Source organism: Heptranchias perlo, chromosome 11, assembly GCF_035084215.1.
Source record: "Heptranchias perlo isolate sHepPer1 chromosome 11, sHepPer1.hap1, whole genome shotgun sequence".
Lineage (NCBI taxonomy): Eukaryota > Metazoa > Chordata > Chondrichthyes > Hexanchiformes > Hexanchidae > Heptranchias > Heptranchias perlo.
In genome coordinates, this window is record NC_090335.1 from 79807705 (window position 1) to 79833779 (window position 26075).

The 26075-nt window shown below is 44.8% G+C and overlaps 1 protein-coding gene across 2 annotated transcripts in view; it reads left to right on the top strand.

Moving 5' to 3' along the window:
* Positions 1–26075, top strand: part of LOC137327517 (1,4-alpha-glucan-branching enzyme-like) — a 426685-nt gene that overhangs the window by 340225 nt on the left and 60385 nt on the right. For both annotated transcript variants that reach the window (XM_067993414.1, XM_067993415.1), the window contains exons 13-14: positions 11449–11633; positions 21663–21793. In XM_067993414.1, coding sequence (XP_067849515.1) covers positions 11449–11633; positions 21663–21793 — 316 coding nt within the window. The remainder of the gene's footprint in view (positions 1–11448; positions 11634–21662; positions 21794–26075) is intronic.

Genomic DNA, 26075 nt, shown 5'->3' on the forward strand with positions numbered 1-26075 from the left:
ACCCAATTATCTCCAATCTGGCCGGGAATAGTGGTGTCACTAGAGGCAGCCTTTTTTTAAAAGGTACGAGTCGATCTCCCATGGCATTGCACACAGAGAGTCGAGACCAAGAGTTATAATTGGATGACAGAGTTAGAGGGCAGGGGGACAATTGGATCAGGGTGCATGTAATTATTTTCAGTGGCCATCTTGAAGTAACACATTCTGTCCTTATTTTTGAATTTTCATTAATTCTTTTGCCCACACTTATAACAGAACAGTCAATGTAAACTTGTCACACTGTCATTACACTCCTCCTCCCAGTGGTGGTGCTGGAGGGTGTAATGACAGTGTGACAAGTTTACATAGTTTCCATTCTAAGTGTAGACAAAGAAATTTATGAGTTGACAGGAATTGCATGCAGATATAAAACTTTTAATATGTTACAGATGGATAGATAGATGGGGAAAAGGCAAGGCAATGCGACTAAGTGGACAGCTCTTTCAGAGAACAGGTATGATGGGCTGAATAACCACCTTCTGTACGGTACAATCCTATCATCTGCAGAACTCCTAATTCTGAAGTAAGCAGCATTTGGGCGACACGCAGTCTTTTCTTTGGCATAGATTGGAGCTATTCAATGCCTTGCCATTTTTTTTAAAAAACCTTTCCAGTTACCAAGTGATTGTTGTGTGTGGCGCAGCAGCTTGTGCAGCTCACTGCGAATCCGAGCTGTGATAACACCCGTTCTGTGGCTCCCTAACTGACTGAAATTGGGCCTTCACCATGCGGAGAAAAGGGGGTAACATTTTGTGCTCAGCAACCAACATGAAGGATGTTAGTGATGTGGAAGGGAAAGTGCCAGCATCGAGCTCTCCTTTGGGCATTGAACAGTCTGGCACTAACCCCACTCCATCGTGGATTTTTTACCCTCCCATGCTTGCTCTTCTTGTGGCCCCTCCCGGTCAGATTGCCGATCCTTCCCATGTGAAACATTGGGCTGTTTGTGCTGTGGGACTTGAGCCCCAGAACCTAGATGGAGGTAGAAGGAAGAACGAACTTGCATTTATATAACGCCGTTCACGACCTCAGGACGTCCCAAAGCGCTTCACAGCCAATTAAGTACTTTTTGAAGTGTAGTCACTGTTGAAACGTGGCAGGCAATTTGCGCACAGCAAGATCCCACAAATAGCAATGAGATAATGACCAGATAATCTGTTTTTAGTGATGTTGGTTGAGGGATAAATATTGGTCCAGGACATCGGGGAGAAAACCCCTGTGCTTCTTCGAATAGTGGCCGTGGGATCTTTTACGTCCACCTGAGAGGGCAGACAGGGCCTCGGTTTAACATCTCAACCAAAAGATGGCACCTCCAACAGTGCAGCAGTCCCTTAGTACTGGCACTGGTTGTGTTAGCCTAGATATTGTGCTCAAGTCTCTGGAGTGGGGCCTGAACCTAACCCCAAACTCATTTAATGTGTGTAGCTTAGAAATTGCTTTTTCCTTTTGCATTAAACTTGGAAACCTTAATACGTGATCTTTTGATTTTCATTTTAACTGCCAACCTTAAATGTTCCTCGGTGATGGTAAAGCCAAGCATTAAACTGTAATGACCAGTAATCATAGTGTAATCAACATGCAGCCATTTCTTGGTCTGATAGACTGACTCTGATGAGGTGATAACCTGCTGTGATTTAGAATTGATGATTGTAAAAACTCAACTTAATGTTGGAATTGCAGGTTCCTGTTTTGGGACAGAAGATACAGGGGACAGATTCAGACTTTCTTTTTTTGAGTGGCGCGAATTGGAAACATCTATTATTGGACTTGAAGAGCTGACACTGCAGAAGAGCGAGCCTGGGAGGGGAGAGTGGTGTTCACGCACATTCTCTCAACCAAAGTCCTGGGAAAACCTGTTTGAATTCAATCCAGGGTGGGACAGGGAATCTTCTCTCTGTCGCTGCTGGCTGGTACAGCGGCCTGGAACTATCTCAACACACTTCTCAGCTTAACAACAACAACTTGCATTTAAATAGTGCCTTTAACATAGTAAAACATTCCAAGACGCTTCACGGGAGCGATTATCAAATAGATTTGACACCAAGCCGCATAAATAGATATTAGGGCAGGTGACTGTTTTAAGGAGCGTCTTTAAAAGGAGGAGAGAGAGGCGGAGAGGTTTAAGGAGGGAATTCCAGAGCTTAGGGCCTAGGCAGCTGAAGGCACGGCCGCCAATGGTGGGGCGATGAAAATGGGGGGGTCACGCAAGAGGCAAGAATTGGAGGAGCGCAGAGGTCTCGGAGGGTTGTAGGGCTGGAGGAGGTTACAGTAATAGGGAGGGCTGAGGCCATAACTCGATGCAAATCATTGGCACAGCTCACATCAGAGGAAATAACATTTGTGAGAAATGCAATGGGAATCTTTTTCCCCCTTCCAAGATAGGAAATAACGGTGCTTTTGAGGGATGAGTAACAGCAGCTTTTTATATAACCTGTGCAATATCTAAACTGGGAAAAAGAAAGAAAGGCTTGCATTTATGTAGCGCCTTTCATGACAGCAGGGCATCCCAAAGAGCTTTACAGCCAGTGAAGTACTTTTGAAGTGTAGTCACTGTTATATTGTAGGAAACGTCCAGCCAATTTGTGCACAGCAAGGTCCCACAGCAATGAGATAAATGACCAGATAATCTGTTTTAGTGATGTTGGTTGAGGGATAAATATTGGCCCAGGACACTGGGGAGAACTCCCCTGCTCTTCTTTGAACAGTGCCATGGGATCTTTTATGTCCACCTGAGAGGGCAGATGGGACCTCGGTTTAACGTCTTATCCGAAAGGCGCCACCTAGGGTGCAACCACTGAGCCACAGTTGACACCTGGGAGTGCTCGATGCTGACACATTGGTGCAAAATGAGAGAAAATATTTCAACAACGCCTTAAGCTTATATCGTGCATTTTAATATAGGGAAACACACCATCACTTCCCATTGGAGTGAGGGGGTCAGGTATTTTGAAATCCAGGTGCTGCAGGATGATAAGCTATTGGAGGTTAACGAGGGTGGAGGTGAGTGGGGAGCTAGTGGGTGACAGAGTTGGAACTTGTGTAGGGGGCAGCGATAGCGTGGAAAGTGTTGAAGAAGGCGTGGATGGTTTTTTTTTTAGTAGGGATAGGGAGTAAGGTGCTTGATATTACGAAGGTGAAATAGGCTGTATGGATGATAGAGATGATGTGGAATTTGAAACCACTTATGGTTGAGCATGAACCAGAGGTTGTGGATATTCAATCCCTAGCACTGAAATCCCTCACCTTGGCCCAAAAACAAGCGGCAGACACACACCTTAAGTGCCTCATACCGAAAGAAGTACCTTATACAGGAGGAGTGCTGTTTAATTCCCATTCAAATACTGACCCTTCCACTGCAGTGGGTATGCAGCTCGCTGTTCTCACTATTTAGATTATTGGTGCCAGTATGCTCCAGGAAAAATCACACTTGAACCAATGTACTTCGTCGTTCTAATATTGTTCATCAGCTAAAATCGCTCCCAATACCATGGATAGGGGTTGCCAACTCTGGTTGGACATATTCCTGGATGTGTCACCACATGACCTCCTGCCTCCAACCGCCCGCCCCCATACTCCCGCCATTGGCCACCCGACATGTCCATCCTCATGGAGCCCCGCCTTCCCAGGGCCAATCAGAAAGCAAATAGACTCTTCATTACCCGATTGGATGATTCTTGACTGTCAGCCAAATAGCCCTTTTTTCCCATGTGATATTTTTATAACCAATAAACAAAAGCGTTCAATGAAAATGTTAAAAATGCACTTTTTTAAAAATGCAACAATGATTTTTCTCCCAGGTTTGCTTGCAGCAGTGTCCAGGAGATTAGTCTTTAAATCCTGGAAACTCCAGGGCAATCCTGGAGGGTTGGCAACCCGATTGATGGACCTGTTCCCACCAGCACTTCACTCTCGTGTTATGCAGCTCTGAAGGCTCTCTTTGGACACAATCCATGTCAGAACGGGCATAATCTATGGGTGCCGCTCATTACTGAAATGCTAGTGCTGACACGACAGCCTGATCTTACTCTGCGACATACACAAACTCTACGGTGCAATTTCTCTGAGAACTATCAGATTTTACCTAGTGCATTCCGTAGCAACGCAGTGAAGAGCACTCTGTGCAGTTCTGCACTGTTAAGCCTGCGATAATTAGTTGCAACGTCGAGATAGAATTCTTCCACCCCCCCACCACCAATTCATTCAATATCTGCTGTTAAGGAGAAATCCATTATATGTTGCATTGAATTTCATTCTGTCCTCCAGCAGCGAGAGAGAGAGAGAGACAGAGAGACAGAGGCAGAGGCAGCGAGGGAGAAAGAGAGACAGAGGCAGCAAGGGGGAGGGAGCGGCGCAGGGAGAGAGAGGGAGAATCAGCAACTAAAAATGGAAAAGAGAGCTTTAATGTTTTGGGCAGAGACCTTCAGAACCCTGGCATTGTGGTGAATTTGTGTTTACCCAAACTCTTTATACCCCTTCCAGGGGGGGTGGAATCAGCGGCCGGGAGTGTGGGGGAGCAGCTCGTGTTCTTTTAATGTGGGGTTGGAAGGATCAATCCTGCTCCTTCCAGCTCTATGTTCAGGTTAGTATGGGGGGGCGGGGCCTTCCTGCATCTTGTGCTGTGCGGGTTTCAGTACTCGGCGTGTGAAGCCCTGGGGCAATCGCAAATGGAGAACAGTTCCTGCAAGAATCGCCGGGGCCCAAGTTAAATAAATTACTTGTGCCTTTAAATGATCCCGACGCGCACTCCTGACGCCAACGCGACCACCTTATCCAAAATGGCGGGCGGCGCCCTACTGGCTGGAAATGTGCGACCGCTTCCTGCCCACCATATTGGGAGCCAAGTAGGCTGTTTCGCGCCCGAATAACGGGCGCAGCATGGCCAATTTCTAGGTCAGAGTGTTCAATCCATTCCATGGTTTGGATGCTCCAATGAGTTACTCTATTGTATCACGCCTTAAGATGCAGATTTGAATGCAAACGGGTGAGGTGAGAGCCTACGTTCTGCTGGCTGTGTGGAAGATGGTGGATACCCAGCCATCAGAGCCTTGGAGATATCTTGCTCAGGATGAATAATGTAGAGCGTGAGGTGAGGCGGTATTCACGAGTTTCACGGTGGGGCAGGAGGAAACTCTGCAGAACCTTTCCTCCAGGGGATGAAATGGGTTGGTTGGAGATCATGGTGGACAGAAAGACAAGATAGCCTTGTCACATTGTCAGAATGTCTTGGCAGTACTCACTCTCCCCCATCTTAGAAGGCGGGAGAGGCTCGAGGGACCGAATGGCTTACTCCTGTTCCTTCGTACTTCACACAGTGAATTTCATTGCGTGGTGACGGTTATGTAGGCAAAGTGGCAGCCTCTCCACACCAGCAACATCCCACTAACAGCACTGAATGACCAGTTGGTCTGTTTTTCTTGGTGTGGGTCGAGGGAGGAATGTCGGTCAGGACATGTTAGAGAGCTCCTTGCTCTTCAGATAGCACCATCCCATCTTCCATCTCCAATTGGACCATCGGAAACAGGCAGTCAGGGCCTCGGTTTGACATCTCATCTCAAGGACCTCGTCCCTGACAATGTTAGCACTCCTGCTCCACTGGAATGTCAAGCCTGCATAGGTAGAGTGTAGGGACACTTGTAGGACAAATGGCCAACAATGACCTATCTATCCTACGTTCCCATCTCTTAAGTGAAATGTGTTTGGCCATTCGAGAATTAGAGCGCAGTGCGAGACTGTCGGATTCAGGCAGCAGTTGACCGTGAATGGGGTAATTTTTTTTCCCTCTTAAGGTGGACATTATTTTTGGAACAGATTATAGAAAAGATACCCTCCCACATGGTAGGAGATGAAGTCCCCCTCACAGCAACTGCAGAGAAAGGAGAAAATTCTAAAAATCCAAAGCGAACAGACAGTATCAGTATTCATGCATTTTATCAGTGCCAGCATGCTGTTGTGTCTGTGTTTTATGATATTCATATTGAACATTGTTATTCAATAAGTATCGCAGCTCCTTATTGGAACAGGCTGGTACCTTGGCAGTCTGAAAGTGCTTGCATAGCTTTCTAATAGAGTGCTTTTGTTTGGATTCTCCATTTCTTAATTTGCATTTCCAAGCTGTATTTGGCCATGTTTTCTCTCTCTCTCTCTCTCTCTCTCTCGCTCCCCCCTCTCCACCCCTTGGGGAAGGGTCAGGCAAGAAGGTTGAGAGTTATCTTTGAGAATCCATGTATTCATTCGAAGTCTATTGCAACTTCTTAATTGTTCCAATGCAGTAGCTTCCCAAACCTCCCAGCCATATTTCATTATTGATCCGCTCGTACTGCAATAAGGTCCTAAAATCAATAGCCTTATATATTTTCTGCTGAAGAATGCTGGGCTTTCTAAAGCTGCTGCTGATTTTGATCTTCCTCAGTTTGCTTGGCTGGTGATATTTTTATTTGATGCGAATTCCTTGTCCTTATGCCTGGCTTGCCTTCTATTCTCTCACTCTTATTTTTCCTTTCCGGAATCAAATCTGAAACCTTCCAAACTTCCTGCTTGAGGTTTCTGACCCATCGGAAACACCTTCAGTACGTTGAGAGTTATATTGTTGTGGGTTTCAACCATTCAGTTTTTTCTAAAAGTTATTATTCACATATTTAAGGACTCTGAGATGTTTTTACACAGCGAGTAGTTCTGATCTGGAATGCGCTGCCTGAAAGGGCGGTGGAAGCAGATTCAATAATAACTTTCAAAAGGGAATTGGATAAATACTTGAAAAGGAAAAATTTGTAGGGCTATGGGGAAAGTGCAGAGGCCTGGGACTAATTGCATAGCACTTTCAAAGAGCCGGCACAGGCACGAATGGCTGCCTCCTGTGCTGTATGATTGTATAAGTTCTCATCTTTGCAGATTATGTCTGTTATAAAGGGAATTGAGAAGCTGAATTTCTGTATTTCATAATTTAGATCAGTAAAATTAACTTCACTTTATTGTACAGGCATTTATATAATGATTTAGCACTTCTCGTAATTACTTTTGAAATGCAGCGACTGTTATGTAGGCAACTACTGCAGCCATTTTTGTGCACAAGAAGATCCCACAAACAGAAATGGATATAATAACCAATTTAATCTGGTGGTTTTGGTTGAGGGAACAGTGTTGCCCAAGACACTGGGGAGAACTCCCTGCTCCTCTTCAAAACGTGACCCAGGATCTTGCCCACATGATCCAGTGAAGCAGACAGGCAGAGCTTCGGTTTGGCATCTCATCCAAACGGCAGTACCTGCAACAATGCAGCACTCCTTCAGTACTGCACTGAATTTCAGTCTACTGGATTATCTGCTTGGGTTCTGGAGCAGGACGTGAACTTGCATTTATATAGCGCCTTTCGCGACCTCAAGATGTCCCAAAGCGCTTTACAGCCAATAAAGTGCTTTTGAAGTATAGTCACAATGTTGCAATGTAGGAAGACGCGGCAGCCAGTTTGTGCACAGCAAGATCCCACAAACAGTATTGTGACAATGACCAGATAGTCTGTTTTTGTTAGTGATATTGGCCAGGATACGGGAGAACTCCCCTCTTAGAAATAGTGGCCATTGGATCTTTTATGTCTACCTGAGAAGCAGACGGGACCTCAGTTTCACGTCTCATCCGAAAGACAACATCGCCGACAGTGCAACACTCCCTCAGTACTGCACTGGAGTGTCAACCTAGATTGTGTGCTCGAGTCTCTGGAGTGGGACTGGAATGCACAATCTCTGACTCAGAGGGGAGAGCGCTGCCCACTGAGCCAATGGATAGTAAACCTGAAGTCATACTTTTCGGATGTGCCAGGGCAGGCGGAGAAGAGGGCACAGACTGGGTTGTAAAAATCGGATAGCCCGGTGGTGAAGGATACAATACTAGAGCCCGGTCTTCAGTTGCTTCCAAGCCTTTATTCTCAGAGATCACCCTTGCACGTCACGCACCTCCTATAAATAGATACAAGCCAGTCCTCAATTGATACCCACCACCTGAATACAGTTAACACTAGTTAACATAAATCGCATGGATACAATTAACATCGGAGTGTGAAGGGCAAGTTTCGGACCGATGTTGGGAGGTAATTCTTCACACAGAAGGTGACCAATACACAATCGGGGAGGGCAGTTGAGTCCAGGACATGGCTAGAAGTTGTAATGGGAAGACGGTAGGATTGGTACTGAGGAAAGATGGATAGATTTTTTTTATGAGGAAGTGATATTAAGGCATATGGAGCGAAGGCGGGTAAATGGAATTGAGGTGTAGATCAGCTCTGATCTAATTGAATGGCGAAATAGGTTCGAGGGACTGAATGGCCTACTCCTGCTCCTATGGGATCAAACAGGCTGAAGGGCTTTCTTCATTCAAATCTTTCTTGTAAACTGAGACCAATGTTAAGGTTTGCATGGGGATTAGGAATCGAAATTCTCTACCTCAATCCCTCCCTGCCTGATTTAATATGACTAGATTGCCGACTAAGATTAGGAGGAAAGAGTCGGTCCAGTAAATATGTTGCACAGGTTCAGATATTTCCCATATACTGTGTGATAGGCAGAACCCATGCAGAATATAGATAGGTAAAGAAAAATCTCTGACACTGGCAATCAAATCGAAACAGAAAATGCTGTTAATACACAGCAGCTCAATCAGCTTCTGAAAGAGAGACAGGCTAACCCTCCCCTCTCAGCCTTCCTCCACAATACCCGTCTTCACTCTTCCAAAACACCCACTGCCTGCGCTTCCCCCACCCTTCCCATGCAAAGAAGGAAACAGCTTGTATTTATACAACACTTTTCATGTCTGTAGATTATCCCAAAGTGCCTCACAATCAATAAATTACATTTGAAGTGTAGTCGCTGTTGTTATGTAGGGAAACACAGCAGCTGATTCTACACAAAGAAAGGTCCCACAAGCAGGAATGTGATAATTACCAGGCAGTTTGTTTTTAGTGATGTTGGTTGAGGAATAATTGTTGGCCAGGACACCGGAGAGAACTTCCCTGCTCTTCTTCGAAATATTGCTGCGGGATCTTTTACATGCACCCGAGAGGGCAGATGGGGCCTCAGTTTAACGTCTCACCTGAAGGACAGCACCTCCAACAGTGCAGCACTCCCTCAATAAAAAGAAAGACCTTGCATTTATACAGTGCCTTTCACATCATAAATAGCCTGCGCACTGCCCTAAATCTACTTGTACAGTAACAGGACTAACAGTTGAACCACTTTATGATAGGGACTGGATCACAATAACTTTTGCACAGGTACTACTTAACTCGTTCTGCTGTTGGAGAGATTTAACACTAGAGGAGACAAAGTTTGGTTCAATTCGTAAACTGCTTTATTCTACAGTAGGGTGAAACATACAGTGCAATAGGTGTGATCAGAGTCACTTAGTTCAGTAGGTACAACTAATAATTGTATAATGATACAAAATAGAAAGAAAGAAAGAACTTGCATTTCTATAGCGCCTTTCACGACCTCGGGACGTCCCAAAGCGCTTTACAGCCAATGAAGTACTTTTGAAGTGTAGTCACTGTTGTAATGTAGGAAATGTGGAATTGTGCACAGCAAGCTCCCACAAACAGCAATGAGATAATGACCAAATAATCTGTTTTTAACAGCAAAAGGCTTGATAAAGGAACCTCTTTCAGTAAAAACATTCATTTTCTCTTTGCATCACCCAGCTGGTGATGAGCTGGTACCAATCTGAAACCAAAAAAATCCAAGTTACTACTTTTTCATGCCCAGTTGTAGATGCTCCTGTTTACAGCCCCTCAGTTTGTGAGTTCAGTATTTGGAAGATAATTTAAGAGCACTAGAATAGGATATAAATAGCACACAATTGCAAAAACACTCCTCCACTCTTTTGTGAAGCTGCCTCTTGAAACTGCTTTATTTGCTAAGTGAAGTGCACCACCTACAGGAGGCTGGTATTGATGATACATTATCAGCCAGCAGTTGGCCAGATATTCAGAGTGATCAGACTTATTGGGCCCATTAATACTGGGGTGCAGGTGTTCATCCACTAATTAACAATGACAACTGGCATTTATATAGCGACTCAGGATGCCTTGAGGTCATGAACCGCGCTACAGAAATGCAAGTCTCTCTTTCTGCCTGTCTCTCTTTCAGTCTCTGTCTCTCTCTCTCTTTCAGTCTCTGTCTCTCTCTCTCTTTCTGTCTCTGTCTCTTTCTCTCTCTCTCTCTGTGTCTCTGTCTCTCTCTCTCTCTCTCTTTCTGTCTCTCTCTCTCTCTCTTTCTGTCTGTTTCTCTCTCTCTCTCTCTTACTTTCTGTCTCTCTCTCTTTCTATCTTTCTCTCTTTCTGATAAACTCATTGAATTGAAGTGTTAGCCTTGAAAATTGCACTGCAAGTAATGTCAAAATGGCCATTTAAGGCTTAGAATTTAGTGTTGGTGATTTTAGTGGACGATTCCTTTCAGGCTTGTTTGCCATTCCCCTGTGCGCTGTCTCGGTGCTAGCGTTAAGCGATATAAAATAGATAAGGTAAGTGGGCGGAGGGATGTTGTACAAACAGGTTAAATGTTTGCCTGCTAGCATCTCCAGCGGTAGACTTCTAAATTTTTCTGTCAACAACCTGACCTTTAAATTTTCTTGTGCAATTAAAACTATTTTCGGAGTTTGTGCACCTCATGCTGGTGACGTGCTCGCAACTCGAGCCCTTCACAAGTTCCTGACTTTGCCTTGATTTCAATGAGATCTGCATGCTCTCTGCCCAGTGGTTGAAGGAAAGGAGATCTATGATTGATTTTTTTTCTCCCCTGGATCTTCAGGGAATCAAGCAAAGAAAGGAAAGAAAAACTTGCCTTTCTATAGGGCCTTTCACAACCTCAGGACGCCTGAAAGTGCTTTACAGCCAATGAAGTACTTTTTGAAGTGCAGTCACTGTTGCAGTGTAGGAATCACAGCAGCCAATTTGCGGACAGCAAGATCCCACAAACAGCAATGTGATAATGACCATGTAACCTGTTTTAGTAATGTTGGTTGAGGGATAAATATTCCCTCAGGTGGATGTAAAAGAACTCATGGCATTATTTTGAAGATGAGCAGAACACCGGGGAAAACTCCCCCTGCTGTTCTTCAAAATAGTGCCGTGGGTTCTTTTACGTCCACCTGAGAGGACAGACGGGGCCTCGGTTTAAATCTGGGAGTGTCAGCTTCAATTTTTGTGCTCAAATCTCTTTAGTGGGACTGGGACCCATGACCTTCTGACTCAGAGGCGTGGCTGACACTAAGGCATGAAAGGGCAAACGATCCCCTGCTACAAACCGCCCCACCTGACTGGTTGACGCTGGCTGTGAGGACAGCTATGAGCTGTATGGGTAAGGACAGGGCGATCTATTATTCAGCATCAATTTTAAAAGCTTTCATCATTCCCTTTACTTGTTACAGGCAATGAATTTGGACACCCTGAATGGCTAGACTTCCCCAGGAAAGGGAACAATGAGAGTTACCATTACGCCCGACGGCAGTTTAACCTTTTAGACAATCGTCTCCTTCGCTACTCTCAGCTGAACACTTTTGATTCAGACATGAACAAGTTGGAAGAGAAATACAGTTGGCTCGCAGCACCACCGGTGAGTGTGCGCGCTCTCGATCTCGAGCACTCTATCTCTCTCTCGATCTCGAGCACTCTATCTCTCTCTCGATCTCGAGCACTCTATCTCTCTCTCGATCTCGAGCACTCTATCTCTCTCTCGATCTCGAGCACTCTATCTCTCTCTCGATCTCGAGCACTCTATCTCGCTCACGCTATGCCTCCCTCGCTCGCGCCCCGCCTCCCTCCCTCGCTCGCGCCCCGCCTCCCTCCCTCGCTCGCGCCCCGCCTCCCTCCCTCGCTCGCGCCCCGCCTCCCTCCCTCGCTCGCGCCCCGCCTCCCTCCCTCGCTCGCGCCCCGCCTCCCTCCCTCGCTCGCGCCCCGCCTCCCTCCCTCGCTCGCGCCCCGCCTCCCTCCCTCGCTCGCGCCCCGCCTCCCTCCCTCGCTCGCGCCCCGCCTCCCTCCCTCGCTCGCGCCCCGCCTCCCTCCCTCGCTCGCGCCCCGCCTCCCTCCCTCGCTCGCGCCCCGCCTCCCTCCCTCGCTCGCGCCCCGCCTCCCTCCCTCGCTCGCGCCCCGCCTCCCTCCCTCGCTCGCGCCCCGCCTCCCTCCCTCGCTCGCGCCCCGCCTCCCTCCCTCGCTCGCGCCCCGCCTCCCTCCCTCGCTCGCGCCCCGCCTCCCTCCCTCGCTCGCGCCCCGCCTCCCTCCCTCGCTCGCGCCCTCTCAATCTTGCTCCCTCTCGATCTTGCAGTCACTCTCTCACTCTCTCGCTCTCTCGCTCTCGCTCTCGCTCTCGCTCTCGCTCTCGCTCTCGCTCTCCAGTTCTCTCACAGAGAGATTTTCCTCCCCTGTGAATGAGGGTTTGGGCGGTGGAGGAGACTGGGGCAGGCAGTGTTGAGGAGATGGAACGAAGCAACCCTGGTACCAGACTGGATACAGCGTTTGAAACTCAACTCTGAGTCGAATCGGATACCAAAGTTTTGCATGAACCTTTTAAACCTGAGTGACTGGCTGGGGAGGGGGATGGGAGTCAGTAACAAGGGACTGAAGATGATGACTTTAGACTTCCTGACATTCAGCTGAAGGAAGCTGTCGATCATCCGAAGCAGGAATAACTCTGGGTCCAGCAATATCATAAAAGGCTTTCAAAAAGAGCAAGTTTACGATGTTGGGCACCGATAACCAGAGCAATTCCCGCAGTGGATGTTTTGGAAAACACGTTGAATGTGTAGCTAAGATCCCAAACAAGTAAGAAGTCACTGTGCTCCGAGCAGGTCTGACTCGCTGCGTAGAGCTGCCATGCTCTGTCTAGCTTATTCCACTGCAGTCAATTTTTAAATAATGCCGATTTACCCAGTTCCTGTGAAGTTAACATGAGAAATGCCGTTGTTTTGGATTTGATAGGGATAGGCCTGCCCCTTCCCTGGTGAAGCTGTAATGTAATCTCAACAACAGCAGCAACATGCGTTTATATAGCGCCATTAACGTAGTAAAACGTCCCAAGGCGCTTCTCAGGAGTAATCAGACAAATTTGACACCGAGCCACATAAGGAGATATTAGGACAGGTGACCAAAAGCTTGGTCAAAGAGGTAGGTTTTAAGGAGCGTCTTAAAGGAGGAGAGAGTGAAGCAGAGAGGTTTAGAGAGGGAATGTTTGAGGTCTTGGAGAGGGAGTTTAAGGAGTCAGACGCTAGATTGTAAAACAAGACCCCGAGGGTGGCAATCAGCTTCCTGCACCGTGTGCTGAACAGGGTAAGGAGATGGAGATTCAGAGGGTCAACTTGTGGCTGCCAGTGGGAATGGTTCACATTCATAGGAACTGCTGGACGAGAAAAGTCCATCTAGTTCGCCCTCTACCATCCGGGTGGTCCCATGATACGACAATAATGGAGTTATTGACTAAAGAGGTGACTAAAGTAGTGGTCAGGGGAATGTCAATGGATGTTATTTATATGGACTTCCAGAAGGCATTTGATAAGGTCCCGCATAAGAGATTGTTAGCTAAGATAGAAGCCCATGGAATTGAGGGAAAAGTACGGACTTGGTTAGGAAGCTGGCTGAGCGAAAGGCGACAGAGAGTAGGGATAATGGGTAGATACTCACATTGGCAGGATGTGACTAGTGGAGTCCCGCAGGGATCTGTCTTGGGGCCTCAATTATTCACAATATTTATTAACGACTTAGATGAAGGCATAGAAAGTCTCATATCTAAGTTTGCCGATGACACAAAGATTGGTGGCATTGTAAGCAGTGTAGATGAAAACATAAAATTACAAGGCGATATTGTTGGATTAGGTGAATGGGCAAAACTGTGGCAAATGGAATTCAATGTAGACAAATGTGAGGTCATCCACTTTGGATCAAAAGAGGGGAGAACAGGGTACTTTCTAAATGGTAAAAAGTTGAAAACAGTGGATGTCCAAAGGGACTTTGGGGTTCAGGTACATAGATCATTGAAGTGTCATGAACAGGTGCAGAAAATAATCAAGAAGGCTAATGGAATGCTGGCCTTTATATCTAGAGGACTGGAGTACAAGGGGGCAGAAGTTATGCTGCAGCTATACAAAACCCTGGTTAGACCGCACCTGGAGTACTGTGAGCAGTTCTGGGCACCGCACCTTTGGAAGGACATATTGGCGTAGGTTTACTAGAATGATACCCGGACTTCAAGGGTTAAGTTACGAGGAGAGATTACACAAATTGGGGTTGTATTCTCTGGAGTTTCGAAGGTTAAGTGGTGATCTGATTGAAGTTTGTAAGATATTAAGGGGAACAGAGAGGGTGGATAGAGAGAAACTATTTCCGCTGGTTGGGGATTTTAGGAGTAGGGGATACAGTCTAAAAATTAGAGCCAGATCTTTCAGGAGCGAGATTAGAAAACATTTCTACATACAAAGGGTGGTTGAAGTTTGGAACTCTCTTCCGCAAACAGCAATTGATACTAGCTCAATTGCTAAATTTAAATCTGAGATGGATAGCTTTTTGGCAACCAAAGGTATTAAGGGATATGGGCCAAAGGCAGGTATATGGAGTTAGATCATAGATCAGCCATGATCTTATCAAATGGCGGAGCAGGCACGAGGGGCTGAATGGCCTATTCCTGTTCCTATGTTCCAATGTTCCTAATCAGATCAATCAGTCTCCATCATTGAGCCTACAACAGACCTAGACATAGAATCATAGAATCATAGAAGTTACAACATGGAATCATAGAAGTTACAACATGGAAACAGGCCCTTCGGCCCAACATGTCCATGTCGCCCAGTTTATACCACTAAGCTAGTCCCAATTGCCTGCACTTGGCCCATATCCCTCCATACCCATCTTACCCAAGTGAGAAAAATCCCATTTTGGGGGCATTAGAGCAATGTGTGGAACAAGAGAAAGCTATTGTCCGATAGAAATCGCTGACGAGCCACAGATGTGGTTATGGCGGCACCGTTTTAAGCCACATGCACTAATTTTAATAGAAAGGGCCTTGTATACACTCCCAATACAGGTAAATGGACTTCATCTATATATTTACTTAACAAACATCTACCACCAAGAAAGGAAAGCACTCTACGTTCAAAAAATACTCAGGCTCTACTTTTTCTCTTACTCTAGAACTAGGGGGCATAATCTCTGGATAAGGGGTCGGACATTTAGGACTGAGATGAGGAGGAATTTCTTCACTCAGAGGGTTGTGAATCTTTGGAATTCTCTAACCCAGAGGGCTGTGGATGCTCAGTCTTTGAGTATATTCAAGGCTGAGATTGATAAAGTTTGGACACTAGGGGAATCAAGGGACGTGGGGATAGGGCAGGAAAGTGGAGTTGAGGTCGAAGATCAGCATTGATCTTATTGAATGGCGATCAGGCTCGAGGGGCCTTATGGCCGACTCCTGCTCCTATTTCTTATGTTTCTCATGTTTACCATTTTACCAACAAATGCAAAAAGGGGTAAAGTTCACATGCACACGCTGTGTGAATATGACTATTGAGATCACATGACCGTCGCTGCTGTCTATTACTCATTTTTTATTTACTAATCAGAAATACAATTAGTCACATCTGGATTCCCAATTAGCCACATGTAGCTGGTGGCCAATGTATTGGGCAACCCTGGGCTATTCTGAAGGGACCACCTTCACCTAAAGCAAAACAGCACCAGTGCCCTTGCGGAGAGGGTAAACAGAGCAGTCGGGAAGGATTTAGACTGACCTGGAAGGGAAGTGGGGAAAGTCTAGGTTTGAGACTAGTGAGCGAGAGCAGGATTAATAAAGCTGTTGGAATAGAAGCAGTGGTTTAGCTGAAATAATTATTGAGAACCTACAATGAGAGCAGAAAGGGAAGGAAGTAGGCCGTGAGGTAGAAAGATAATAATTCTGTTGCAGACGGGGCATGGGACATTAGAAATTTAAATGAGAAAACCAAAGAAAAGGGTCAACATTTCAAAAAAACTGGAGTCAGGTATGTTTGTGAATACACAAAGCATCCAAGTCAAAACTGAAGAATTAGAAGCATCAATAACTATGGCAGGATATGGATATAGTATCTATAATGGAGATGTGGCTTAAGTTTGAACAGGATTGGGAAGTTAATATTCCCGTTTGTAAAATTTTCAAGTGAGATAGGGAAGGAAAAAAAGTGGTGGGAGCTGATGGCAGTATAAGTATCTTATCTTGCACCAAGTCCCATTCACCCATCGCTCCACCATTGGCGGCCGTGCCTTCAGCTGCCTCGGCCCTAAGCTCTGGAATTCCCTCCCTAAACCTCTCCGCCTCTCTACCTCCCTCTCTCCTCCTTTAAGACGCTCCTTAAAACCTACCTTTTTGACCAAGCTTTTGGTGACCTGTCCTAATATCACCTTATATGCTCAGTTCCGACGAAGGGTCTTCGACCTGAAATGTTAACTCTGTTTCTTCCTCCACAGATGCTGCCTCACTTGCTGAGTATTTCCAGCATTTTCTGTCTTTGTTTCTGATTTCCAGCGTCTGCGGTATTTTGCTTCTAATATCACCTTATGTGGCTCAGTGTCAAATTTTGTCTGATAATCGCTCCAGTGAAGTGCCTTGGGACGTTAAAAGTGTGAAATAAATGCAATTTGTTATTGTAAACTTCTGTGCTTCTAATCTAATTTCGGACTTGGCTAAAGCTGGGAATCCCATTCGCTGACACTCCAGTTGGTTGCTGCGAGTACAGTTCAGGGTGATTATCTCGGAAGTCCGTATTGTTCCTTCATTAATGGATGTTTTACTACATTAAAGGCACTATATAAATGCAAGTTGTTGTTGTTGTAGTGAAGGATTCTATTGCAGCACTAGAATGTAAAGATGTCCTCGGGGGGGTTGCATTAATACAGAACCTATATGGACACAGTAAAGAAATAAGGGTACAATTCTTAATTTGTATTACAAGCCATCACACTATGGACATGAGGCAGATGTGGAGATCTGCAGACAGTTCAGACAGATATGCAAGAGAAAGAGGTTAATAATATTGGGTGATTTAAACTATCCCGAGACAGACTTGGATAAAGGTAATGTACGTCGTCAAATTGGGGAAATGCCTTTTAGAATATACCTAGGACCGCTTCCAAGATCAGTACGTTTCTAATCCAACAAGGAACATGGAAACAGGAATAGATTACTGCTCATTTGTATCTTAACTCCATCTTCCCGCCTTGGTTCCGTAACCCTTAATACCCTTGCCTAACAAAAACCTATCAATCTCATTTTTGAAATTTTCAATTGAGTTGTTGACCCAGGCACTGCGATAACTCCTTACTTTTCTTTGATGAGTTGTGCCGTAGATCCTTAATGCCCACCTGAATCACTGGAAACAGATGGTCTGATGTCTCGTCTGAAGGACGGCACCTCCAACAATGCAACCCTCCCTCTGTACTGCACTGGAGTGTCAGCCTAGATTATGTGCTCGAGCCTCATCAATTGAGCCAAGCTGGCACACCTATAATTAGACAGAGAGGCGGAGAGAGAACACAGTAGAAATTTAGCACAAAAGAAATCTTAAAGCCAGCTGTGGTACTAAGTTGTAGCAGTCCAGGTAGCTCCCTGTCGAATGTATTTCACCTACAGCAATCTTGACATTGAAGATTTTTCTGAAATCCTCAATTGCATCCTGATATCTGTTTACTCCGAGTAATCAAACAAAATCCTTGCAAATATGTCTTGTTTAATCATGACAGAAAACATAAAGCAGAGGATTTTTGAATTATAACATAATTAATTATATCTCAATAATTTGCATAAGCAAATGTCTTGCATTTGGTCTTGTATTAATAAAATTGGGCTTTTTAATGATTACCGAATTGTTTCTAAATAAATGTGCTCTCTCTCTGGTTTGCACTGGTCTCTGATTGGGACTGATGAGACAATTACTAAACTTTTCTACTCGCGCAAGTAATGATGAATGGTGCCAAAGAGCAGGATCGTTGAACAGCCACCTTCCTCCTGCCTCTGCATAGTCAGTGTGTAGCCTCTCGAGTTTCATCGTATTCCTCCTGTAAAATAACTAGATTAGAATAATAGGTGGCTTGGAGTGCATTGCCAGGTGACGAATTAGAGTGTCATTATACCACAGCTTACACTATCTTGTCGTGCAACCTCATCCCATTAGATCTTTGACCATCTCCTACACCCAGCGCTAAATCCATTTCCGTGGCCTTCAGCCTGAGTGCAATGACCGGCCTCCTGTTCGTTGTTAAATGTGGCTTGACCACCTCCAGTTCTACTGTTGCTCCCTTGGTAGCCGTGACTCAGTGGGTAGCACTCTTGCCTCTGAATCAGAAGGTTGTGGGTTCAAGCCCCATTACAGGGACTTCAGCATATAATCTAGGCTGACACTCCCAGTGCAGTACTGTGAGGGGGTGCTGCACTGTCAGAGCTGCCGTCTTTCAGATGAGACGTTAAACCGAGGACCCGTCTGCCCTCTCGGGCGAACATAAAAGATCCCATAGCACTATTTTGAAGAAGAGCAGGGCAGTTCTCCCCAGTGGCCTATGCCAATGTTTATCCCACAGCCAACATCGCTAAAAACAGATTATCTGGTCATTATCACATTGCTGTTTGTGGGACCTTGCTGTGCGCAAATTGGCTGCCGCATTTCCTGCATTACAACAGTGACTGCACTTTAAAAGCACTTCAATGGCTGTAAAGCCCTTTGGGATGTCCTGAGGTTGTGAAAGGTGCTCTATAAATAAATGCAAGTCTTTTTTCTATGGCCAAATCTCTCTTGTTACTCTGAGATCCTCCTTGAGCTCGTAGAAATTTACAGCACAGAAGGAGGTCATTCAGCTTAAGGTGTTCATGCTAGCTCTTTGGAGGAGGTAACCAAAACAAATCCCACTGTCCTGCTGTCCTCTTATACCCCTGCCTCTTTCTCTGCTTGAAATATTTACCCATGTTTCTCTTAAAAGATACAATGGGCTCAGCCTCAATTAGTCTCAGTGATGAAGTATTTCATAGAATTATACAATCATACAGCACAGGAGGAGGCCATTTGGCCCATTGTGCCTGTGCCAGCTCTTTTGAAAGAGCTATCCAAGTCGTCCCATTCTTCTGCTCTTTCCCCATAGCCCTGCAATTTTCTCCCCTTCAAGTATTTATCCAATTCCCTTTTGAAAGTTATTATTGAATCTGCTTCCACCGCCCTTTCAGGCATATTCCAACAACCCACCACGTAAAGAAATGCCTCCTAAACTCTCCTCACTCTCTTAATGATCATTTACATTGATGGTTCCTTGTCACTGACTCCCCAAACAGAAAATAGTCTTTTCCTATTTGCCCTATCAAAACCCTTCATAATTTTAAAAGCATCTATTTAAATCTCTTCTTAGCCTTCTCTGCTCTTCCACAACATTCACCTGAGGAAGGAGGAAGCCTCCGAAAGCTTGTGAATTTCAAATAAAATTGTTGGACTATAACTTGGTGTTGTAAAATTGTTTACCTTTGAAAATAGTCCTACATCTCAACTCACTCCTCATAACTATCATTCCTTATCTGATGCCTGAAACTCACCATCTGCGCTCCTGACACCTTACATCCCAACTCCTAACCTGCCAACTTTATCTCCTCAGCCCCATGCTTGCTGACATTATCAATTGGCCTTGAACCTGCAACTTGATACCTATCTCCTTCCAAGCTGCCTTCATCAATTCCTTTTGCAACATACTCTCAACCGTCCTGTTCTCTCCAACCTTCTGTTTCATTCCAAAGTCCTGGAATGTGACTCTGCCTCACAAATCCCACCTTTCCAATCACTCCTTGTTCGACACAGTACCCACAACTTGTATTTATATAGTGTCTGTAACATAGAAAAATGCTTTATGTTGCTTCACGGAGGCAAAGAAGGAGATATTTGACCACATTTTTGGCCACCCCTCCAAATACCTTCTTTGAGTTTTAGGGAGGGTTTTAAAGAACAAGATGGAGAAAGTGAGAGAATTCCAGAGAGTGGGACCTAGACGATTCAATGCACAGAGGCAGATTGTGGGGTGAAGGGAGTGGGGAAATGTCCGAGAGAGTAAACCTGCTTTGCTGTCAGTCTTCATTCTCTTCAATCTCACGGTTGCCATCAATGCCATTGACCACTTCGTGCATTTCCACATCGTTCACCTGAGGAAGGAGGAAGCCTCCGAAAGCTTGTGAATTTAAAATAAAATTGCTGGACTATAACTTGGTGTTGTAAAATTGTTTACAATTGACCACTTCATCCTCGCCCAATGTCTCTCCATCAATTAGAAGATTCCCCTTGACATCTTGATCAGCAGGCATGTCTTCAGCCACTATTTCCCAAGACTCTGAAGATCCCCCTTTAAACACATCCACTCCGCCACCTCCTTTTGTGCTTTCAAAATCCTCCTTAAAAACCTTATTCTTTGACTTATGTCTCCCCAACCCCCTCTCCTTCCTTTTTCTCCCCAGTTGGTGTCTTCTGTCCTGTGAGACCTCTGTCCACGAGGAGAGATACAGAAATGTATATTGTTGGTGTGCATTTGACAGACTGGACGGAGTCTGATAAACTGGGGATCGAAACCAAGACCTCAGTCTCGATGGATTATCTCCGAAGGCACTGACCAGGGAAACAGCAACGGAGAATTTTTGTTTTAATGTTCTCATCGGCAAGTCCCCAAGATTAGCAGAGAAAAAAACCTTGTGATGAAACAAGATTTCTTTGTATTAAAATATCCATCCTGCATTCTGCAGAAATTTAAAAAAACACTAAACACAGCAAAATCTCTTCTGTTTCAAAGGGTTTTTTGATGGAGTAGATAGGGAGAAACTGTTTCCAGTGGTAGGAGGGTCGGTAACCAGAGGACACAAATTTAAGATAATTGGCAAAAGAAACAGATGAGGAGACATTTATTTTATGCAGCGAGTTGTGTGATGATCTGGAATGCACTGTCTGAAAGGGCGGTGGAAGCAGATTCAATAATAACTTTCAAAAGGGAATTGGATAAATACCTGAAGGGGAAAATTTTGAAGGCTATGAGGAATGGGCAGGGGAGTGTGGCTAATTGGATAGCTCTTTCAAAGAGCCGGCACAGGCACGATGGGCCGAATGACCTCCTTCTGTGCTATAAGATTTTATGATTCTAAAGAAATATAAGAGTTAAAAGCCTGAGGCTACGGAGAAGTCCTGAGAGTGAAGTACGCAAGCAAAATACACTGGAATCTCTGAGACACAGAAACGCTGTAAACGTCTCACGCAGCAACACACAGGTGAAGGGCCATCGCTGCAGACTAATAACCACTGTTCTCCAGAATGTAATTAAATTTATACTTATTACATGAAATTTATTAAGTGCTAACCCCAGCAGATGAAATGGTTCTTTTAGTGCTGTATGATTCAGCACGGAAGGAACCATTTCTCCCATTGTGCCAGTGCGAGCCACAGCTCCAAGTCAGTGCAGTCATCTCTGAGCGATTTGGTATGTGTGAAAGGGTTGGTGGGACCTGGAATTCATTGGGGCGAGAGAGCGTTGTGCACTTACACTGCAATTCATTCTCTTACAGGTTGGGTTTACGTATGTGTACTTTATTAATAACCTTTCTTATACGATTCCCCCCCAGGCCTATGTGAGCGAGAAACATGAGGGAAACAAGGTCATCGCCTTTGAACGCGCAAATCTTCTTTTTGTCTTCAACTTCAACCATCAGAAGAGTTTCCCCGACTACAGAGTGGGTATAGACCTGCCCGGGAAGTATCCTTCACAGAAGGTTTGGCAATGTGTGTTTTTTTTTTACAGGGCCCCAGTGTTAGACAGGAGGCGCTCTCGAGATGGAGGTTAAGCCACGTTGTTGGGAGCAGAGTAGATGGAGCTTCACCTCTCGTGCTGTGCCTCCATGGTGTCCAATCTTTTGGAGCAGTTGACTGCATCTAATTTTTGAGTGGACCGCTTGTGATTAGTTTGTCTTTGAGTTACATAGAATTACATAGAATTTACAGCTCAGAAACAGGCCATTCGGCCCATCTGGTCAATGCAGGTGTTTATGCTCCACATGAGCCTCCTTCCACCCTACTTCATCCAACCCTATCAGCATATCCTTCTATTCCTTTCTCCCTCATGTTTATCTAGCTTCCCCTTAAATGCATCCATTTCGTCGCCTCAACTATTCCTTGTGGGAGTGAGTTCCACATTCTAACCTCTCTCTGGGTAAAGAAGTTTCTCCTGAATTCCCAATTGGATTTATTGGTGACTATCTTATATTTATGATCCCTAGTTTTGGTCTCCTCTACAAGTGGAAACATCCTCTCTAATTCTACTCTATCAAACCCCTTCATAATTTTAAAGACGTCTGTCAGGTCACTCCTCAGCCTTCTCTTTTCTCGAGAAAAGAGCCCCAGTCTGTTAATACTTTCCTGATAGTTATAACCTCTCAGTTCTGGTATCATCCTTGTAAAAGTTAAACAGAAGTGTGATTAAACACCACGTGCAACAATTCTTGGGATTGGGCTGTCATCTTCAAGATACGGTAGTGTAGTGGTTATGTCACTGGACTAGTAATCCACAGAATGAGAGTTCAAATCCCACCATGGCAGTTCAGAAGTATATTTATATGAGTTGTAATGTTATAATTGATACCGATAGCTCATAAACACTGCATGTAAAGGATTGTATTTTATTATCTCACTGGCTTGATTTGATAGAGTTACCAGAGTTTCAGTATTTCCCAGTCCTCGAACGTGTATTAGAGGTAAACGATATATGACAATATCCTATATAAACCCAACAGGTAATGTAACATGATTAACAGAACAGAACAGTTTATAAAAATTTGGTGACAGTAAAAGTGACCACAAAGGTGTGGGATTGTCATAATATCCCTTGAGGGAAGGAAACCTGCTGTCCTTACCTGGTCTGGGTCTATATGTGACTGGTAGTTTTCTTGGGGGAGGGAATGTGATGAGAAACAACACCATGACCCATTGCTTAGTCCATCCTTTTAATTTGCCTAGGTCCCTTCGAAGTGTTATCAACAACTTACATTTATATAGCGCCTTCAACATAGTAAAATGTCCCAAGGAGCGATTATCAAACAAAATTTAACACCGAGCCATTGGAGGTATTAGGACAGGTGACCAAAAGCTTGGCCAAAGAGGTCAGTTTTAAAGAGCATTTTAAAGGAGGAGAGAGAGGCGCAGAGGTTTAGGGGGGGAATTCCAGCGCTTAGGTCCTAGACGGCTGAAGGCACGGCCGCCAATGGTGGAGCGAAGGAAATGGGGGGATGGACCAGAGCCCAGAATTGGAAAGCACAGAAATCTCAGAGGGTTGTGGGGCTGGAGGAGGTTATAGAGATAGGGAGGGGTGAGGCCACGGAGGGATTTGAACACAAGGATGAGAATTTTAAAATCGAGGCGTTGCCGGACTGGGAGTCAATGTAGGTCAGCGAGTATAGGGGTGATGGGTGAACGGGACTTGGTGCGAGTTAGGATACGGCAGTCTCCTCAATGCAAGGCTTGGTGTCTCTGCCAACATTTATAGTGCTGCAAGTCCCATGTTCCATTGTGTTTAGAGCAGGGAGCCAAGAACTCATCCTTGCAGAACTCTATTGGTCATTAACTGACTGATCATTATCCATTCATCATCATCACCATTCACTTTCCACTGCCAAGCCAATTTTCAATCCAGCCAGCTAATTTACTATTGATTCTGAGCCTCATACCATGGCAGTGGATTTCTTCCTGTTTCAGTGCTTAGTGGCTGTTCTGTTAATCGCGTTACGTTACCGGTTGGGTTTATATAGGATATTGTCATATATACTTTACCGCTAATACATGTTAAAACACTGAATCTCTGGTATTAACTCTTTATCAAATCAAGTCAATGAGATGATAAAATACAACCCTTTACATGCAGTGTTTATGAAATTTGGGTACCAATTATAACATTACAGCTCACGTACCAGGGACTCCCTTCAGGGGATTGAAAGCACGCTGTCATTAAGTGCTTGCTCTACCCTCAGCAGGACTGGAAATGCCCCCTAGGAGCCCCAGTGTCTGTACCTTTTATACGCTTAATAACGTCCTCAAGTGATGCTTTATGTCAACGCATTCTCACTTAATGAGTCTGCGCAATAAGATCTGTTTACTCCCAGTACATCCGTATCACAAGCCGATTCATCCCACGTCACCTCCCTTCAATCACTCGACTGCATAGAATGTACAGCACAGAACTCCCACCCTATCAGCATATCCTTCTATTCCTTTCTCCCTCGTGTTTATCGAGCTTCCCCTTAAAGGCATCTACACTATTCACCTCAACTACTCCTTGAGGTAGCGAGTTCCGCATTCTAACCACTCTCTGGGTAAAGAAGTTTCTCCTGAATTCCCTATTGGATTTATTAGTGACTATCTTATATTTATTACCTCTAGTTTTGGTCTCCCCACAAGTTGGAACATCTTCTTTATGTCTACCCTATCGAACCCCTTCATATTTTATTAGGTCACCCCTCAACCATCCCTTTTCTAGAGAAAAGATGCCCCAGCCTGTTCAGTCTTTCCTGATGGGTATAACCTCTCCGTTCTAGTATCATCCTTGTAAATCTTTTTTGCACTTTCTCCAGTGCCTCTACATCCTTTCTGTAGTATGGAGACCAGAACACTGTACAGTACTCTAAATGTAGTCTAACCAATGTTCTATACAAGATTAACTAACATGAATGGATAATGAGGTAATGTCTCCAGTGGTTTCAGGCCTGGCCTTGCATAGCAGAATAAGTTCTAACATGCGGATAGATATGTTTTACATTAAAGAAATATATGACTATTTAACCTAGTACACCTATTCTTACATTACCCATCAGAATTTGCAAGAGACAAACATTTGTGTATGAAGTTTCCTCATTGCAAAGTCTGCTAACGCCAGTCTCCTCAGGTCTGATGTGAATTAGTCTCACAGCTCAAAAGAAATTAAATTCTATTGATGTTATTTGGACTGTGCTGAGGTTCAGGATCATGAGTTGGACTAGAATTTAATGACTGTCAACTGTGCCAATTGCTTTTATGCTCTGGAGGGCAATCCCCTCCATTGAGGCTGATAATGGGGGCTCCACTGTATTAGCACTTAAGAATGTTTAGGAAAAGACCATCATTCTTGAGGTATCTATCCCTTTTTGATAGAGCATCCGTACCTACCTACCATTTCATATTGGGGGGGGGGGGGCAAAGGTGAGGAGGGGGACAGGTCGTATCAGTTGCCATTTGTACAAGATGGGGCAGGACTTCTAAGCATGGAAGTGGAGCCTGAAGCACCTTGTAGAGTGAGAGGATTTGTGTCTGTTTAATGCTTTACACTATGCATGGTTCAGATTAAATCTAGGCTGTACTATATCTTTAGCCACTAATGAACAGATAAGGTCAGTGGAATGAATCACTAATGTGTGGTCCCTTGAAGCTAGTGAATGTCTTGACTCCAGTACTTTGTAGGCAGCTTTGAAGTTTATTTATTCATGTGTCCTTCTCTATTAAGATTGCATAGAAATAAGATAGAATGTGGATTCATAAATAGGTGCAATGCAGATTTTCTGTTTCTTAATTTCAGATGCTTCGCTCAAAGATTTGTGTTTATAATTTATCTTGCCATGTTTCAAAGTGCTTTACACAATACACAGTGAAGTGCAGTGACTGTTGTTTTAGTAGGCAACTGCTGGAGGCTTTCTGCACCACCAAAATTTGCAGGGCTATGGGGAAAGGGCTGGGGAATGGGACTAATTGGATAGTCCTTTCAAAGAGACAGCATAGGCACGATGGGCTGAATGACCTCCTTCTATGCTGTGTCATTCTATAACATCCTACAGACAGCAATGAGATGAATGAATGACTGCTTAATCTGCTTTTTGCGGGGGGTGGGGTGTTGCTTGAGGGAGGAATATTGGCCAGGACACTGGGAGAACTCCCCATGCCTGTTGTAAATAGTGCCATGGGATCATGCAGCGTGTACTTGAGCCAGTGCAACGGGGGGTGAGACCTGAGGTTTATTTGAC